General features: G+C 41.0%; 2 protein-coding genes across 9 annotated transcripts in view; both read right to left on the bottom strand.

Annotated features, from left to right (window-relative positions):
* Positions 1–21: 21 nt before the first annotated feature.
* On the bottom strand, positions 22–12,880 carry FAH (fumarylacetoacetate hydrolase). The gene is made up of 14 exons (XM_039358804.1): positions 12,722–12,880; positions 11,431–11,541; positions 10,525–10,646; positions 8,871–8,920; positions 7,755–7,845; positions 6,706–6,803; positions 6,561–6,613; positions 5,605–5,704; positions 4,378–4,508; positions 3,510–3,585; positions 2,669–2,715; positions 2,464–2,565; positions 1,493–1,610; positions 22–184 (listed from the first exon to the last, which is right to left on the bottom strand). The coding sequence occupies exons 1-14, from the start codon at positions 12,800–12,802 to the stop codon at positions 108–110; spliced, it is 1,257 nt and encodes a 418-aa protein (XP_039214738.1). The 5' UTR covers positions 12,803–12,880; the 3' UTR covers positions 22–107.
* Positions 12,881–17,013: 4,133 nt separating this feature from the next.
* ZFAND6 (zinc finger AN1-type containing 6) overlaps positions 17,014–19,215 on the bottom strand; it is a 43,516-nt gene continuing 41,314 nt past the window's right edge. For all 8 annotated transcript variants that reach the window (XM_039358806.1, XM_039358805.1, XM_039358813.1 and 5 more), the window contains 2 exons: positions 19,000–19,113; positions 17,014–18,156 (listed from right to left, as the gene is read on the bottom strand). In XM_039358806.1, coding sequence (XP_039214740.1) covers positions 18,037–18,156; positions 19,000–19,113 — 234 coding nt within the window. In that variant the 3' untranslated portion in view covers positions 17,014–18,036. The remainder of the gene's footprint in view (positions 18,157–18,999; positions 19,114–19,215) is intronic.

The following is a 19,215-nucleotide window of genomic DNA, read 5'->3' as shown; positions in this document are numbered from 1 at the left end:
GAGAGAAAACTGCAATCAACACAGTGTTTGTATGTTTCTTTACATCAAACAAAGATAGAAATATCTCCAAACGTCTCCATTTTGTATGTTTTGTCAAGGACACCCTCTTAGATCGTTCTGGCAGGGAGGATTGTTCCAGAACATTCACCAAAACCAATCCGGTGACTTTTTCCCTGACAGTACCCTGAAAAAAGAGAATCATATCGACAATTGTTAACCAATTTTAGAAAATTGCCCTTTTCTGGTATACTCCATTACATCCCCTCCTTTACGTGCATTTCCCTTCCTTCCATCTCGGCCTACTCATTCTGCGGCCACAAACCAGACGTTTGAGGGGATATTCCTCCATCTGAAAGATGATTAGTATTATTGTATTGGCCAAAATCCTGAATTTCCCAAAATTGCTTTGATCTGTCTTGAATGTAGAAGATTATGCTTTGGCTACACAACAATAAGCATGGAGAGTTTGTACCTATTTGGAATCAGGTTACTTAGGAATTAACAGTCGAGATTATTTCACCAGAGAACAAAATCAAAGAAGTGCAGGCATGTGGAACAAATCAAACATGTTTTCCCCCAATCCCTGCAACTATATTATAAATCTAACTGACGAGAAAAACTGCGATCCAGCTCAGTTTTTTACTCAACATGCCAACAATGCCTTTGAGAGAGAACCAACCCACCCCCAAGCTGCAACCAGAATCAATATTTCCAGAGGCCAAAATGGATGAATATTTGTTTACAGGGGTCAATCATCAATCCACTGAGATCTTGGGCAGCAAACAACATGAAAAGGTGAATAAAGGCAAATATACGTGTCCCGGGATAACGTTGCAAGACCCAAGCTGGGTCGGTCACTAGAACCAGAATTTTAATTTTCTGAACTTTGGGACTCATGCTGGAGCCCATCTGCAGGGAATTTCTCTCTACTGGAATGAATAATGATGGAAGCCTGGGAAACAAGCCCCTTGTCAATCAATAGGAGCGCTGATTTATCGCCAGCTTATCAAGTACTCAGGGGCTGAGAGCTTGGCAGCCCAAGGAAACAACAGCCACACCAATCAACCAATGGGAAGGCACCACATAAATACGACTCATAGAATAGCCCAAGCACATATTTCAGGAGAGAAAAGTTCCCTGAGATGGGTTCCAGCATGAATCCGAAAGTTCAGAAGACTAAGCCTTTGGTCCCGGTGGCTGACCCTGATTCGATCTTGTAACATGAAAACATATCCAAATCATTCAAAAACCAGAAAAGACGCAGGCTGAGGCCCCTATTAAAATCTCAGTTCCCAGAAATCTCAGGGACATGCTCCAGAGCTCCCATGAATTAACATCCTGGCCCCAATATCGATGAATAAACACTTCCTTAAGATTTCATATCAGCTTCTTTCTTCCCATCCAGATGTTTCTCCCCTGTCAGGTTTTTTCCCATCCAGCCCAAGCTAGAGATGCACAGCTGTTCTCCCTGTCTCCATTCATGTTTGCTTACCTGTCATAATGACCTCATCTCCGTCCTGCAAGAATGTTCGGGACTGACCATTCCCCAGATCGATACTTTTTGTCCCGTTCCAGGACAGTTCCAACATGGACCCGAAATTCTCAGGTTCCTTCAAAAGCAGAAACCGGAACAAGAAAACTGAGCATCAATTGGCGATGTAACTATTGCCCTGGCCTCTATTTTGCAGAAATTAAGGCTGGGATTTGAAGAATGAAACTCCTGTCAATCCTTGACCATCATTTAATATTTTATTATCTGGGAGAGATGAGAGAGCCTAGAGAACGTTTTGGTGTTGTCATTTTTAGCTAAAGCATATAAAATCTCAGAATCATGATAGAATAAAAACTGACGAGAAGAATTCAAGTTAAGCTATATCTAAATTCTACTTTTTTCCTGGTAGAAAAGCCTACCACTCTTTCTATCTTTTCATCCTCTGTTACTTTCTCTAAGCAGAAAGTGAAGAATTGGGAAGAACCCAATCTTGATAAAGCATGTGGCAGGACCTACAGCAATGGCTGTTACTACACATATCCTGCAACTGGGGATACTGGAAATGGAGAACTACACATCCCATGGTGCCATCTTTCCTTGCTATACCACTAGTCATAACAAGGAATGAAGTTCTGAGGGCACTTTCTCTCTTTCTCTACTACACTTTGACACAACCGCAGGGAACCCAACTCCTAATGCCGAAAGCTGCGGTTCCCAAGTTCTTCTATGTCCCAACGTTTATTGCTGGTGAGGGTGATGGTTCATCCTCCGAGTTTGTGGGTTGGTTTCTGAACATTTTGTTTATTACTGGTCTGTCTGAATCTGGAGATTACCAAGGACCTATTGAGATACATTTTGGAATAGACTAAAAACCTGGATGGCTTCAGTTCTATGGAGATTAGATTCCTCACAGCAAGTTTAAAAGTTTAATGCAAACATTTGGATAACGGTATGATCAGTTCAATACTTACTGGTCCACTAATAGTTCCAGAGGCCAAAAGATCTCCTGGTCTGAGGTTGCAACCATTAACAGTGTGGTGAGTTAACTGCTGTTTCATGGTCCAATACATGTGCTATGTATCAAGAAGGAGAATTATAGCCATATAGACAAATGAACCGACATCAGTTTTCCATAGGTTATAGGAGAGATTAGATTAGAATAACGTTTTCTCTTACCTTAAAGTTTGACCTGCAAATATTTACCGGCTTGTTCATACCATCTCCTGAAAGCAAGAAAGACTATTAAGGGGATAAGGTTGTGCCCACCCTAAATTTGAACATGATCAAACACATGCACCAGGGAACTTTAATCTGCATAAGCACAAGTTAATTACATTTGCAGGATGTTTTCCTTTTCATAACTATTGGGCACTGATGACTTCCCTCTGAAATTCACATAATGTCTAGTAAGTTGTAATAGTATGTGGGAATTATCTTGGGAGATAAGAGGAAGAACAATGGTGTAGACAAGCAGCTAGTCCTGATAATGCTACCAAATTGGGTAATGAAATGCTTGAAAGAAAACAACCCAAAGAGCACCAAGGACCCCTCACTTCAATCCTGAGCTACAAATTGTCTCCTTTCTTGAGACTAGATAACCATCATGCAAAAGGAATCTCAGCCCACACAAGAAAAAAGGGCATGGGAAGCATCTCAGAATGTTCCCTCTCTAGTTCTCTAGGAATTAAAAGGAGGGGAGAAATATTTTCAGATTTGCAAGATTCTGTTACTGCAACTTTACAATAAAGGTAGTGTTAGTGATCACGGTTTGTGCTTTTTTGTCTGGACTACCTCAAAGGGTCTACCATATATCTAGGGAGTCACAGGATGGAGGTAGCTCCAAGCAAGAATCTTGATCTCTCTCAGGTCAGATCAACTGACTGGACAGAGGGGAGTTTTCTACATTCTCAACAAGATAGTATCATCCATGTTTTCAAATCACATGTCATGGTCTCATGAATTTGCTCCTTTGGAGCGCCACAAGTTGTAAACTGACTTGGAACCACAGCGTACCTACCTTTTATAGCAACAAAGAGGTTTATGTTGAAAGTATAAGGCTGGTCATCACAGAGGTAAGGCAGGGGCTTGGGGTCCTTGAAAGAATATAAGAAATATCATTCTAATAGCAAACTGGGTCATTAAGAGTGCTAATCGTTGATGGTTCATGCAACAGTCAGAAGCAGAAGCCAACCAAAGTACCTGTTCTCCATTTTATTATAGTGTTTAACTCTTGGTATATTACATTGTTTCAGTGAAGTGATGTTTGTATAAATGTAGGAGAAGGACAGGCAGAGTCTGGGGTGGAATCAAGAGAGGAATCTGCCTGGAATCATTGCATTCCCATAAGTAACCCAACTCCAGGCCCTCTTGAATTCTGTTTGCTCTTATCCAGAGCCAATTTAGTGCTGACCGTTAACTAGATTCTTGACATGAGCAATAAACCAGCTTAAGCAGAACATAACAGGTGATCCCGATTCATTTGTCTGACAATAAAACAATTTTCGATAATTGTTTAAAAAGCTTCAGATGCCCAAAACAGAGCACCAAGTTTTGTCAGTATTAATTATAATTTAGGATATCAATATTTCAAGCATAGAATTATTTAGCTTTCCACCCAGGGTTAAGAACAACATCAGAGTAAGAAAAAAAAATGCTGCAGCTCATATCAAAGTATTAGTTACATGTTAATAGTTTCCATCTTAGGCTAATTAGGTAATATTGAAACCTCCATTGTATTGTGCACATGAATATGTATGAACACATCTTGGATTAGTGTACTGAATGAAGCTAAACTGAACTTTGGGGAGACAGAATCTGGTCTGGTCTGGTATCTTGACTACTTTACGTTCATGGTGGAGTTTCATGTGTTTACACTTTGTACCAACCTGGATAGGATTTGGCAGTGCAAAGGGCATCAGGGCTTCCATGGTGACAACCCATGGAGAGATAGTGGTTCCAAAACTCTTGCCCAGGAATGGACCTAGAGGGACATACTCCCATTTCTGAAGATCACGAGCTAAAGGGGGAAAAAAGAGACAGAGAAACTGTCATGATGAAATCATCAAAATCTTGTCTAAAATCTCTAATTTGTTTGTAAGCAACTGAATTCTGAGTTCCATAAATGCATCTTATCAGAGAAAGAACGTGAACATAGATCCACACAGAGAACAGTACAGGTTACACATGTTTGAAGATTTCCAGACCTCTATAGATCCATAGAAATAGGTTCCACTTAATCTAAGGGTGCTTGTTTCTGACTGCGTAGATCCACTTAATCAGCAGAACAACTGATTAATCATTAACCAGTGGAACAACTTGCCTCCAGAAACTGTGGGTGCTCCAACAGTGGAGGTTTTTAAGAACAGAATGGACAACCGTTTGTCCAGAATGGTATAGAGTCTCCTGCATGAGCAGAAGGTTGGACTAGAAGACCTCCAAGGTCCCTTCCAACTCCGTTACTCTGTTAGTTTTTAGAACACGCTAAGCCCTATCGATCTACTTTTTTTTTGCTAGATAGCATATAATTTTAAAAATTAAGTGCTATCTAAAAATCTTCAGTCAGAATAATAGCTTGGTATTAAACCTGAACACAGTCGATGGCAATTAGACACAGTAGGGGATTTTCCATAACACCAAAAGTAAATGTCTCAGTACTGTAAGCTTTTAAAATGTTACTGGCATTTCCGGGACAATTATTAATTAACTCTTCACACAGATATAAGCATTGTGCCCTTAGATATTTTTCCTGGTACCCACAGCATTCTCTATTCCAGAAGATTTTTTTTAAATAAAATACTGTAATTTTATTTTTAAAAAGAGTGAAGATGTCAAATGAACTAGTATCTACAATAACTTCTACATCCACCTGTCAGTTATAGAAGTTGGGTCTTCTACTTCACTTTGTTCTCTAATTCATTCATTCATTCATTCATTCATTCATCTATCCATTCATCCATCCATCCATCCATCCATTCATTGATATAGCCGCCCACCTTCCAGCCAAATCTGGAAGCCAAATCTTCCAATCAAATCTTGAGCAAATCAGAAGATTTGTTCTGCCTTATGTTAGAATATTGTCTACTATCAAAGAAATAAGATCAATGGTTCATTACCACTCCAATCATTCATGAGGACCATCCCGAAGATGTGTTTGTGAGCTTCACCAATGGGGATGGGTACTCCAAGCTTGTTTCCAGGCCCCACGAAAAATGCCTAGAAAGGTAGAAGGAAAACTTTGTCAGACATATCAGAAAAGCACATCAGACAACTGACCTCGAGACAAAATGGGAGGGCTCTTGAGAATTCTTGATGAGAAACCTCAACAGGCAACAATGGAATAGTGAAGCAAAATCTCCATTATGATCCTCTTCTGTAATCCCTGCCTAGCCAACTCTGGAAACAGCCTTAAATCAATTTTCTGGATCTTGGAATCCCTCTTTCTCTTCCTCACATTTCTCTAGTAAATTCTACTGGAGGGGATCCAGAAATTACTATATAATTTTACTTTGCTCATGGATGCCCTTTGTTCTCTTGCTGCTTTAAATTGCAGTGTTTACCAAATGCTTTTTGTTGGAATTCATTGTTGGAATATATTTTTGTGCAACAACTACAATGGCATTCAGCCAGTAGAGGGCAGTATTTAAAAGTTTGCATCTATGGTATAACTCTTATATTCTTTTGTCCTAAGTAGAGTTTTCTGTTTCCTGTCATAGTAAAGCAGTTAAGCAGTAAAGCACATGGTGACTGTACACTTTATATATAAGCAAGAATTTCTAACATTTTTATCGCTTTATTTTAAATCAAGTTGTAGCTGTGTGTGTGTGTGTGTGTGCGCGCGCGCGCGTGTGCATATGTGCATGTATTAATTCAGGGGTGTCAAACTTGCCACGTCACATGACATATCATGACTTTTTCCTCATTGCTGGAGCTCGGGTAGGCGCGGTTTCAGCATGATGCATCCGGCCTGCGGGCTGGCAGTTTGACACTCCTGTATTAATTCAAAAAAAAAGGGAAAGGGGGTGTAGATAGTGGCAATGAAAGAAGAAGCTATAAGACAATACAACCTCACCATTTCTAATTCAATGTCCAAACGCTTGGAAGCAGCAACAAGGGGACTTTTACCTACGATTTAAACAGAATTCGTAAATGTGGCTTTCCTTAAAACAAGAAAAATTAAATACTGAAAACTGCAAGTAGAAACCTAAAAGACTCACTGTCATTAGGACACATTTGCCCCACTGGTCTTCTGATTGGGGTGCCAGATACGACAACAGAGGAAGCACGTCCATGGTACCCAACTGGTAGGTGCAACCTTGGAAAACATGGGTCATGTGTTAAAAGCATATCTCAGTTCTAATCTCTGGAGGCACATCTAACCATCTGTGGAATTGTCTGAGAGTGGTAGAATCTGCACATCTGTTCCACGTAGACCGTAAGGACCAGAACAGGTTTCTTCACCAATGTCTTGCCCTTGTGGTGGAATAATTTCCCGCCCATATGACAACAGTACTCTCTTCGTTGCCCTTCCAAATTCAGTGGGGAGAGACTGCAGTTTAAAGGAAACATCCAAATTATGGAATACCGTATATGCCGGCGTATTAGGCGACCCGGCGTATAAGACGACCCCCATCTTTATAGCCGGGCCGCATTCCTAGAACGTCGTCTTATACGCCGGAAACTACCAGTATTTCTGGTGTATAAGACGACTCGGCGTATAAGACGACCCCCGTCTTTGGCGCCGATTTCAGCGCTCGTGGAAGTCGTCTTATACGCCGGCATTTACGGTAGTGCTAAAGATTTTATAGGCTCTGTTGCTTTCAATGTTTTCTGGGATGATTCTTAAAGAAGTTTGCTGTGAGTCATTCCAAAACCATGAAGGAGGGAACATAAAAATTAACTGGACAGACAGACAGATAACTAGATTCAAGCCGCACAATCTGTGGACCACACAAATCTAAAATTTGGCCCCAAATCTTCTTTATTTATTCATCCCTTGATTTCTTTTTGCGGTCCACTAAGTGGACAGCAAATTACTATCCAACTGATATTTTCAGAACACTGATTCAGCTTCCATTCGATTAAGTTTGAAGTATAATTACATTACGCCTATTCCACTTTTTGTTCTGGTCCCAACAAAAGGTCAACCCCTTGAAAATGAAGCACCTAAAATGTAGACAATAAATTACTGCAGATATTCACCCAAATCAATCCAATAAATTTGGTCCCCTATATCGTGTACAGAGAGGGAAAGACAGTTACTGACCAATTGGGCATCAGTGCATTCTCCTTTCCTCTAAACATCATTCCAACGTTTGTAGCATGTTGCCGAGAGGAGTAGAAATCTGTGTAATCTCCTAGAAGGAAAATGAATGAATGAATGAATGAATGAATGAATGAATGAAGAGATAGATAGATAGACAGACAGACAGACAGACAGACAGACAGACAGACAGACAGAGTGGTGGGATTCAGCCAGTTTGCACCACTTCAGCAGAACCGGTAGCTAATTTGTTGTTGCCCAGGCCCAGAATGGACTTCCAGTAGTGGCATCCACACAGAGAACCAGTTGTTCACATATTTGAATCCCACTACTGGACGGACGGATGGACGGACGGGTAGATAGGTAGGTAGGTAGGTAGGTAGATAGATAGATAGATAGATAGATAGATAGATAGATAGATAGATAGATAGATAGATAGATAGATAGATAGATAGATAGATAGATAGGCAGGCAGGCAGGCAGGCAGGCATACCTCACAAAAGGTTGTGGAAAATAAGAAAGTTCAGATTCTATGGGACTTCCAGATCCAGACAGACAGGCAGGTATTGGTTAATTAATCAGTCAAACAAACAATCAATGTCTTAAAATAAGTTTGGAATTCCCCCCCCTTCTCCAATGACTAACGTGTATTTATTTGTTTTTAAAGGAACGTTTAATAAATACAATTCTTCTACTGCCCTCTGGCGTTCTCCAATGGAATCTCTTGTTTATTCTTATATTTGTATTTGCATCTTTGTCCAAACCCTACCCCTCCAAACAACACTTTTTCAGGTTTATAGTTCTCTTCCGCTTCATTGATATTATTACTGACTGTAAAAGGTATGTAGGAAGGCACATCCTTTTAGCCCCTTTCAAATCTGCTTTCACCAAGTCAGATCCGAGAAGCAGTCTCCGTTTCTGAACACAACACTCCAATAGTTTTCCTTGCAAGCCAAAATGTTAACTCTACAAGAAGACAACCGGGTTCAAGTCTTCTTTTATGTGCAGGAGTTTGCCATTTCGTTTATAAAGGCGTTTGAGTGGCAGATTTCAGAATCTGATCACTTTGCTCCTGTGTGGTTACAAACTATAGAGAGGCTATCCATTCAAAGAACTTACCAATTTGAGCTGGAAGATGCATTATTGCAAAGGCTTGCGGTATAAATGCTCTGGGGAGAAAGCAAAGGAAGCAGGACAGGCATTTTTATTTTCAAGAAATGATTCTTCTGACATTTCCATCACTCTCTACCACTAATACAAGGATTTTAGACTAACTCAGGCTGAATGTCCTCCACGTTTCCTTGGCTTTTAAAGTATAAATCACTTGTGCCAATAGAAGACAATATTTATAACTCGGGGTTGTCTATGGAGACTCTCAATCACAGCTGAAGAAGCTTCTTGGATAAGAAGCAAAACATCTTCAGAGCAAAAGAAGAAAGTCTAGGTGCCTCGTGGAAAAGCATCTTTGGGGTATCTTGGTTGTTTTCTTGCAGATGTTACCCAACTAAGTAACAACACTAATGCTAGAAGGCAAACCCCAATCCCTTCTAGCACTGATCAAGTTACCTAGTTGGCTAAGAAAACATCTGCAAGAAAACAATCAAGCTCAGAGGGCACAAATTACTCCTTAATATTCCCATTTCCAAATCTCTCTCATTTGCTGCAACATAGCGCTTAAACCAGACATGTCAAACACAAGGCCCGGGGGCCAGATGTGGCCCGCGAAGCCATCCTGGAAACAATGAGGGAACGGCCCCCGCTGCCTTGGCCCTGGCCCAGGTCGGCTGGGAGCCAATGTACAATTTTGTGAAATGCCATCTATGCTGAAATGCATGTAGTCTTAGCTCCACAAGGCTGTCCAGAAAAAGCAAGGAACCAGCCCCTGCCGCGTTGCCCCTGCCCCCTGGGTGCATGCTGGGGAGGTGTCACCCTTTGTGAGGAATGAAGAAATGGACCAGGCCTTGGCGCTTGTCCAGGTCCCACCCCCTTCTGCCAGAGACCCTCAGATCTGTCCCACTCCTGCCCAGGCCCCCACAGGCACCCTTGACACCAACGATGTAGAGCTGGCCACGCCCACCCAGTAGGCCACATCCACTCCATCCACACCCACCCAGTAGGCTGCACCCACCCTGGCCACACACCCCCGGCCCCCCCGAGGGCAACTGCAATGCTGATGCGGCCCTCAATGAAATTGAGTTTGACACCCCTGGCTTAAACTATATAGTGATGGACAACACTTAATATAGGCATGGCCTATTGTTTTTTTTCTGATCTTACCAGATGTTTTTGTTTATATATATATATATTTGCTTTTTATACTATAGTCCAAAAGAACTATGAGATAACACTAAGAAGTGACTTTGGCAGATATTTCTCTAATTCAGTGGAGTATAAGAAAGGGGAGGGGGCACAATAAAATTTGCAAGATTCTGTTATAATGGTCAATCTCAATAAAAGCAGCTTAAGCCCTCCTGTGGGGTTGATTTTTTGGTCAGGTCTACCTAGCATGGTTGACGTCAACCCTGCAAATCTGCCAATGCGGTGCCTCGGCAATAGAAGCTTCATATCTCCATCAAGGTAATCTTACTTACTCTTTACACACCATCAGAAATCAAGTGGGATGGTTAATGGCACAAATCAATAGTCAGTAAGTTAATAGAACAGTGGCTGAGACTGTTACTCTTGTCCAGTGAATTGCTGTTGAAGGGCACATTCTAGCTAGCTAACAAGCTAAATCTTTGATTCTGAGCTTTTGGAAACTGTATTCAAGTACCTTTTGCGTAATTCAGTATTATCTCTGAGGGTTGGTTCTTTGTCAGAGAGAATCTTTTGCAGCAATGTTCTGGCCTCTGTCCAAGCCTCCCAGCCCAACGCCATGAAAGCATTGAGGGTCGACTGCAATGAAGGTAAAAGATAAGATAAGATAACCTTTATTGTCATTTTTTTTTACTGTGGGCACAACGGCACACATCAAAAATGAAATTTAGTTGCCCGCTCTCAAAGTGAAACACATACATGACGCACACCTAAGCATACTATGAATAACATATGCATAGACTCACATCCCTACATATACGTAGCAAATAAATATTAAATACTGTCCATCTTGAATATATAACGGAAGGAGGAAGCTTGAGAGAAAGCATATCTTTCCAAGGCACTGATACAGGATATGGACAAGCCCCCAAAAGATCTCAATTCCAGCTGATTTGTCCACTCCAACACTAATGGAAAATCATGGAGGGATACCCTGCTAGTCATGCATGCAGAATGTAGGCTCTGCAGAGGGGTAGCTAAGGACTCTTTGAACTTTGAACCCACTCATGGAATCAAAGGATTATAGAACTAAAAAGAACAGCAAGCATCTAGTCCAATCTTCCTATGCAGGAAGTCCCATCAATCCATCCTCAAGAGGCGCCCAGCAATTTGTAAAAACCTCTAAGCGATGAACAGCTCACAACTTCTGCAGGTAGACTGTTCTACTGATCTTCAAAATTAATCCTGGTAACAAAATGTAACTAACTCTGTAGCTGACCACCATGTTTCAACTACTATGGTTTTCAGAAAAAGCAATATGCTGGCAAGCCCTGAAAAATCTAAGAAACCCACCAGCAGTTAAATTTGATGAAGACGTTCTATAAGATGGCTCTCCTAAAAGAAAAAAAAAAAAAAAAGATACCTGCTCAAAGACATGGCGTTGCTTTGAAAGGACAGGTCCATCAAATAGATGTTTGACAGCGCTGAGGTCTAGCACTTGATCACCAATTGCTACTCCAATCCTGTGTCTTGGCTGCAAGAGAGAGAAATATACACGAGGAGCAGAAATTTCTCAGCTGCTATTCCGATCTACCAAAGTAATTATCTTCATTATCCACAGCTCCCAAAACTGAATTGGGGAGAAGAGGGGTGTGGCATTAAAAATCTCACTCTGTCTCTCTGCAGATGAATCCCATCAAAAATAAATACAGAAAGAGAATTGGAGTTGAAGAGGATGACTCTTTTTTAAATTTTGAAATATCTCATCCCTTGAATGCTTGCTTGTAACTTCAGCAAACAGGAAAGTTAATGTATAACGTGCAGTGTAGAATTCAATTGCTCTGGTGCTTCTGATCTTGGTGACCCTCCGTGTTAGCTCCTCACTTTAAGGCTTTATGGCTGGCCAGCTGTTATTGTCAGAGAGGAATCATAGATTTAATATTTATACAAATCTTCTCCCTATTAGGACTCTCCCGGAAAAAGCAGAGGATTGGTTTTGAGTTTCTGTTAAATTAGTAACACAATTGTTAAGTAGATCCAGCTTCCCCGTTGACTTTTGCTCGTCAGAAGTTTGCAAAAGTTGATTGCGTGACCTCGGGACACTGCAACCGTCATAAATACAAACCACTTGTCAATCATCCGAATGTAAATCACGTGACAATGGGATGCTGCAAACTGTGAAAAATGGTGATAAATCATTTCTTTCAGTGCTGTTGTAACTTTGAACGGTCACTAAGTCAAGTTGTTATGTCAAGGACTACATGTATTTTATTAGCAGATTCATCAAGATTAGAAATCAGTTAAGAGAAGATTGAAAAGAGATGTCAACTTGACACTTTGAATGCAGAAGAAGGAGACCCAAGCAGAAATTGCAGCTTTATGAGAAGTTCTGTGGTCTAGGCTTAGCATTCTCAATCAATTAACATCCTTTGATACTATCCCAATGATCATTTAAGCCGCTACCACCAACAGCTACAATGTTATGGAAGTTAGTAGCTGTCTGGGTCGATTTTTAAAAGTGATTTTCACAAGCATGTTTCCTGACAATTAATGGCAGCATTGATGAGTTTCCCCTGATCGTTAAGGCTTCGCAGTGTTGCAATTTCCCAAGGCAAAGTGCCCGAATTGGATTCCCAGCACCCATCTGGATCAAGAGACTCAGAAGAAAACAAGAGAGATTAACTCAAAGTAAAAAAAGTAATTCGTTTACTTACTTCTTCCTGTGTGGAAAAGATTCCATAGGGCAGGTTTTGAATGGGGAAATGGGAATTCTCATCCACTGTAATAAAAGACATGCTGCTTTGATCTTTCACGCACAAAGGACAGAAAGAAATTCCCAGATGTTGCTTGGGTTGCTACACTCCCAGTGGGCCCCTCCTTTTTCAATGTGAAACAGCCAATCCGCTTCGTCTCTTCTATCCCTCCCTCGCTGAATTTGTAGTCTGCAAAACCAGGAAGTTAAACAGTACCAGATCTGCACATGATGCAACATCTGCAGCCTCCAAATTTCTGCCACATCTTTCTTCAGCGGATTCAAAATTTATTAAAGTGGACGAGAATTCCCATTTCCCCATTTCAAAACCTGCCCTATGGAATCTTTTCCACACAGGACGAGGTAAGTAAACAAATTACTTTTTTTTACTTTTAGGTAATCTGTCTTGAGATCAAAAGCGAGAATTTGTGATGGCTGAGAGATGCATCCAGCCCTGAGTTGCTGTATTAGTGAGATGGGCAGTGTAGAAATTTAATAATAAATCCTTCCCTAACCTCCCCCCTTCAAATAAACTTTTGTCTTAAGATTCTCACTTTTTGTAATGCTACATTATACAAAGTTTGAAACTGGCATGGTGGTTTTCAGATTTTCTGACCGAAACAACTCCATTGGAAAGATGGTTAAATGTTGTCAGGCAGAGTTCTTGCAATCTTCCACGTACGGACACTAGGTTCTTTTGAAATATGGGTTGTTTTTTTTTAAATGTCCACAGATGAATTCATTAATGTGTAATTGACCTTTCATTCAGAAGAGACCAGGTCACCTTCAGAAAGATACCCAATCTGGATCTAGAGGAGGAAAAACTTTTGTAGATCAGGAATCTATTCTTTTCCTAGGCAAAATCCTTGAGCCAGGAGCAGCCAATCAACTCCAGGTTGTTTGGAAGAAACTGATTTTCTTGATCAATTTCAATCTGTGTTCAGGCCGTTATGGAACAGAAAAACGTTACTCTAGGGATGACTTGTGCCAGCAAAAGTGAGGGTGTGACTCTGTTGACTCCTTTGGACTTCTCAACAGTTTCAGTAACTGCAAACCCCAGATCCTTCTAAGTAGGTTCTAGGATTTGTAATGAGGTATACTCTTACTCCAAACTTTCTTCTCCTACTTGGATACTCATTTCCAGGAAGTGGGTTATAACTACTATGCTTCCTGGTGGTTGGACTATGGGGTCCCTCAAGGCTCCATGTTGTCCTCTATGCTTTTCAGTATCTCTTTTTCATCTAATGCAGATTAGTCAGTTGATCTTCAGAGCCAGGGCTTGGTAGTGTAATGGACTGAATGATGGCTAATAAACCAGACTCAATCCACTGTTCCTAGAGGATGCATCAGCCCAGCTGAGTGATGGCCCATCATGCTGGAGAGATGGCTTGCTCTAAGGATGAAGGTTTACAACTTGGAGGTGCTCTTGCTTGGAGGAGCGCTTACCAAAGGCCAGGTCACCTCGGAGGACACAGAATGAAATTTGGCTGATGGTATTTTCTAATCTCAGGGCTCTTCGGCTAATGTATGGTTTAATATTTCAATAACGCAAAGCCATTGATAAAACTTTACAAACAAGAAATAGTTTGGCTCACACAGCCTAACCAAAGACAGAAACAAACCAACAAGACAATGACTTGCTGTGATATGCAACTTTTTTTTTTCTGTACATGCAGATTGCTTCCCTTGTGGCATATTATATAGCAGTGATGGCGAACCTTTCAGAGACCGAGTGCCCAAACTGCAACCCAAAACCCACTTATGCATCGTTGGGTGCCGGTTGGGCGTGGTCCATTGGGTGGGTGTGGCCCATTGGGTGGGCATGGCCCATTGGGTGGGCTTGGCTGCAGTGGTAACCGTTGACTGGGTGGGACTAAAAAGTTCAATCAATTCCAACTTTGTGAGATTTTTTTTCCCGCGAGTTGAAATTGATTGATTGAACCTTTTTTTTTTTTTGCACACGGCGGCAAAGGCCTAAAGCGAAAAGGTTTTATAAAACCCAGCTGAAGGCCTAGGACTGGGGCGACAGCGCGCATGCCCAGAGAGGGCTCTGCATGCCACCTATGGCACGCGTGCCATAGGTTCGCCACCACGGTTATATAGGATCCTCCCAGATTGGGTTGGTTAGAAAGGCTGTTAATGAACAAACAGCATTTTTGCAACTCATAACTGAATACACACAGAGTCATAGGCAAACAGTCAATCCTCTGTAATTCTTGAATCCCTGTTAAGGCAAAGGACTATAATTTCCTTACAAATATGCATTTCTAGAAAGGGAACAAAGCAAAGCTTCGTAATTCATTACTTACAGGAAGTCTTTATGCAACTGGATTCCCTTTATTACAAACAAGTTCAAATTCAACAAAGCATTTACGATCTGGGTCAATCGTTATAGAATACAGGCAGTCCTTGACTTATGACAATTGAGCCCAAATTTCCCGTTGTTAAGTGAGACATATGTTCAGTGAGTTCTGTCCCACAGCCATTAAGAGAATCGCTGCAGTTGTTAAGTTAGTAATCTGGTTGTTAAATGAATCTGGATTCCCCCATGGACTTTTGTCAGGAAGTCATAAAAGGGGACCGATCACGTGACTTGGGAAACAGCAACAGTCACAAACACGAACCAGAGGCCAAGCATCTGAATTTTGATCACCTGATTGTGGGGATGCAAAGGTCGTAACTGGGAAAATCGGTCATAAGTTACATTTTTCAATGCTGTTATAAACGGTCACTAAACAAACCATTGTTAAGTCGAGGAGGGCCTGCATAAAGAAAGCAGCATGCGCTGATATTGCAAATCCGGAACGTTTTTAACTATCTGAAAAGCTGCCCACAGAATAACGGAGCAAACTTGTTTTAATTCCAGAAGACACGCCTGGGTGAACGTCACTAGATGGCAACTCTTTTCTCCGGTGTTATCAGGTGTTCAGCACTGACTTTTCTTCACCAGAAATAAAAAGCACTGGACTTTGAAATTTTCTCTCTCAGAAGATTCGCATTCAACAACTTCAAAGCTCCAGGGAGAAAAATCGGGAGAATTCGGTGTTTTGTCTTTCATGCTTTCAGACAGGAAAATCAAAAAGACATCTCTTTCCAGAGCTGAGACATCTACAAAACCAGGAAAAGAGGCTGAAGTCGGAATAAATCAAATCCGCACCTATTGCCATATGCTCTTTCATGGCAGAAAAGCAACGGTGAAAAAAAAATTAAGGATACCGTTGGAGAGATGGGAAGGCCTGGAAAAAAACTGAAGAAAATGGGGGAAAAAAGGTTTTTTTTCCTGTTTTTTACCCAAAGGGCTTTGAAAAAAAACACACAAAAACAAACAAAAAAAACCCAAAAGAGCCCTGGTTTCCCCCCCCCCCCCATTTTTCCGTTGTGTTTTTTTTTTCCAGGCCTTTCCATCTCTACCTCTGGATAACCTGGAGGCTTTTCTTTAGTTGCACCAAAGTTGTAAAAGGTTGCACACACACTGTCCAGTGCTCTTGTCCTTCCTATTAACCACGTTCGTTTTAAGCTCACATTTCAACCCACAGGTAGTCCTTGGCTTACGACCACAACTGAGCCCACTATTTTTGTTGCTAAGTGAGACAGCTGAGTTTTGCCTCATTTTACCATCTTCTTGCTGCAGTTGTTAAATGAATCACTGCACTTAAGTTAGTAACACGGTTGTTAAGGGAACTGGTCTTCCTCATTGACTTTTGCTTGTCAGAAGGTCACAAAATGTTATCACACAACTCCGGGACATTACAACTGTCATAAATATGAACCAGTTGCCAAGCGTCCTAATTTTGATCACGTGACTACGATCGTAAGTGTGAAAAACAACTTTTTTCAGTACCATTGTAACTTCAGCCGCTAAATGAATGGTTGTGAGTTGATGACTTCCTATGTAGGTTTTTAATATGGTGAGAGGCTGTTGGTTTCCAGGGTGAGGGCAGGTTATCATATCCATTCAAAATTCTCCCTTTTCTTTTATTCTCTGAAAAAAGGAAGTCGTCTTGTTAAAAAGACCGGAACTGTTTCAAGTTAACCGGTGTCTTTATTGTCATCTGAATCCAGACTCACCTGGCTCAGTCCAATGTTTAAACGGGCTTTCCTCAAGGTGGATTCAAGTCGATACCGATATTCCTAATCAAATCTAATTTGCTTTTCTTCCATGCAATGAACTGCATCAAATTGCTTCTCGTCACATCCTTTTTCCAAGCCCGAAGGGGATACGACAAGCCAAAGGCAGCAACTGCCACTCCTCCATCCCAATTTTTAAAAATTTTATTTTAATCAAAGTTAAAGACGTGGGTGAACATAAATACAATACACTTAAAAGTTCTTCATTCTTTGTACTGGTGCGCGTAAAATACCCCATGAGCACAACTCCCCAGGAACTCTGCGAGCAAGCAAACTCTCAACATGCACGCTGGAGAAAATGAAAATAAAAATAAAAAGGAGGGGGGGGGGAAGAAGAGAAAAAAAACCCTAGAAAATAACCTTGAAGAGAAAAAAAAACACGCACTCTTTAAAATCTCAGCACTCTCTGACACGCTCAAACAGATGCATACATAAATAGTGGGTGCAAACAAGCTATTATGATAAACATGTGTATAAATTTTTGTTAAGGGAGATGGGAAACCAAGCAGCCTTAATGATTAAATACATTCAGTTATTGATTGCTAGTTGTGCCATACAAGGCATTATCGAAGAGGAAAAAGATGGGGGAAATTGTGCTGCAGAGAGAAAAAAGAAACGCTATATACAAAATGAACAGAAGTGCCTTGGGTTAATGCATGCACACGTTTTAGTATGAGAAGCGGGAAAAGCACGGATGCCTTCCAACGTAACTTGGAGAAAGCCCTCTGCACTCGATGTTTTTTTTTTTAAAAAAAAGATGATAATACTTTTATAGCCATGGTATCCGTTCATCAGTTCCCACTGGCCCATCTTCCTAGTGGACTCAGTTGTGTAGAGTTTATGTCTTCATCTGTAGGAACTAAAAATAAAGCACCCTGAAAAGAAAGGAAGTGGTTTGTTGTGTGCTTAAAAGAAGGAGGGGGAAAAAATTCTATGTTTCGGATGACATACATGCTTTGGGACACTTGTCCTGTGTTCTTGAAGTCTACGAGGACCCGAAAAAAAAAAAAAAATGAAAGGCTTATGTGTGTGTGGGTTTGTGAAAGGGGAAGGAAAAAGCTCAAGTCAATTTTCATCTGCAGGTGGTCAAACATTTTAATATTCCAGCTACAGGAGCAGTTCAAATCTTCTGAATCTTTTCCCCGACAACTACAGGATTCTCTTTTCTGATTTTCTCAGCTGCGTCAGCTTTGTAATTGTAAGAGCAACTGTGGACATCTGAGTAACGGTGTACAGCACAGTAAACGTTTCCACATCTGCACTCAAACCCTGAAAAGAAAGAAGAAAAGATGAAATGTCCGGTCTTTGGAAAGCAAAAGGTCTGGAGTTCCCAAAGCTGCCTTTTCAAAAGGCAACTGGACTTTCTTGATTTTTTTTTTCCTTGAAAAGAAGCTTCTTCAGTTCAGTTCAGAAGCTCCAGAACTGAAGAAGCTTCTTGGATGAGAAGCGAAACATTTTCAAGGAAAAAACCCAAGAAAATCCAGATGCTTTTTGGACCACCATAACATGGATGACTGAAAACCTCCAGGACGACATAACACAATATAGTATTTAAATGTTACTGTATAAGAAATATAGATCAATCTCTTGGTCACAGATTGGGCATATGGCCTAGTGGGATCCTTACATTTCACGTGTGGTTAGAAGCCCCAAATTACATATAATACGACTCTTTCTCTGAACTGAGAACTACATACAGAGATCTGACTGGCGTAAATTCAGGGGTGACATAAGTAAGATCTGAACTTTTTTCTTCTAGTTACGCCTTTTACTGTATTTTCTAATACACAGTTTTATTATAGTAATACATTTTGCATTTTTTTTATTCTGATACAGCCTATTGGCTAATCCAGGGGTAGGCAAGCTTGGCTCTTTTATGACTCGTGGACTTCAACTCCCAGAATTCCTCAGCCAGCCATGCTGAGGGGAAAGGGAGAGGTTTCCAAGCTGAGCCATGGCTGGCTCAGGAATTCTGGGAGTTGAAGTCCACGAGTCATAAAAGAGCCAAGCTTGCCTACCCCTGGTCTAATCAGTCAATTATTGTTCTGTGAACTGCCAGCCCAGCTTTAGACTCACTGTTCAGTTCAGAGGACTGAATGCAAGAGAACTTACCAGTAAGACCAACCTTCTTTCTGCACATAAAACATCGAGTTTTTTTCTGTTTGGGTTTGTCAAATGATTTGCCTTGTTCTTCGGAGGAAGGTTCTGCACCATCGGAAGCTGAAGCTAAAGAGACAAGATGGAAAAAGATCAGGATACAGCCAGAACATTGGAAGCCAACTCAGCACAGTTCAAATCCACAGCCTTGGGGTTTTTAACTCCAAGAAA

This window comes from Crotalus tigris, unplaced genomic scaffold, assembly GCF_016545835.1.
Source record: "Crotalus tigris isolate CLP2741 ecotype Arizona unplaced genomic scaffold, ASM1654583v1 scf7180000019068.10715455, whole genome shotgun sequence".
NCBI lineage: Eukaryota > Metazoa > Chordata > Lepidosauria > Squamata > Viperidae > Crotalus > Crotalus tigris.
The sequence above is the reverse complement of the archived record's forward strand: the minus strand, read 5'-3'. Positions and strand labels throughout refer to the sequence as shown.

Bases quoted from the DNA above. Each gene is read 5' to 3' on its own strand.
- FAH (XM_039358804.1), bottom strand. From the start codon at position 12,802: ATGTCTTTTATTACAGTGGATGAGAATTCCCATTTCCCCATTCAAAAC. The intron at 7,846-8,870 runs GTAAGTTCTTTG...TTTTCCTTCTAG, and splicing joins GCATCTTCCAGCTCAAATTG to GAGATTACACAGATTTCTAC. The intron at 5,705-6,560 runs GTGAGGTTGTAT...CTACCTTTCTAG, and splicing joins TGGACATTGAATTAGAAATG to GCATTTTTCGTGGGGCCTGG.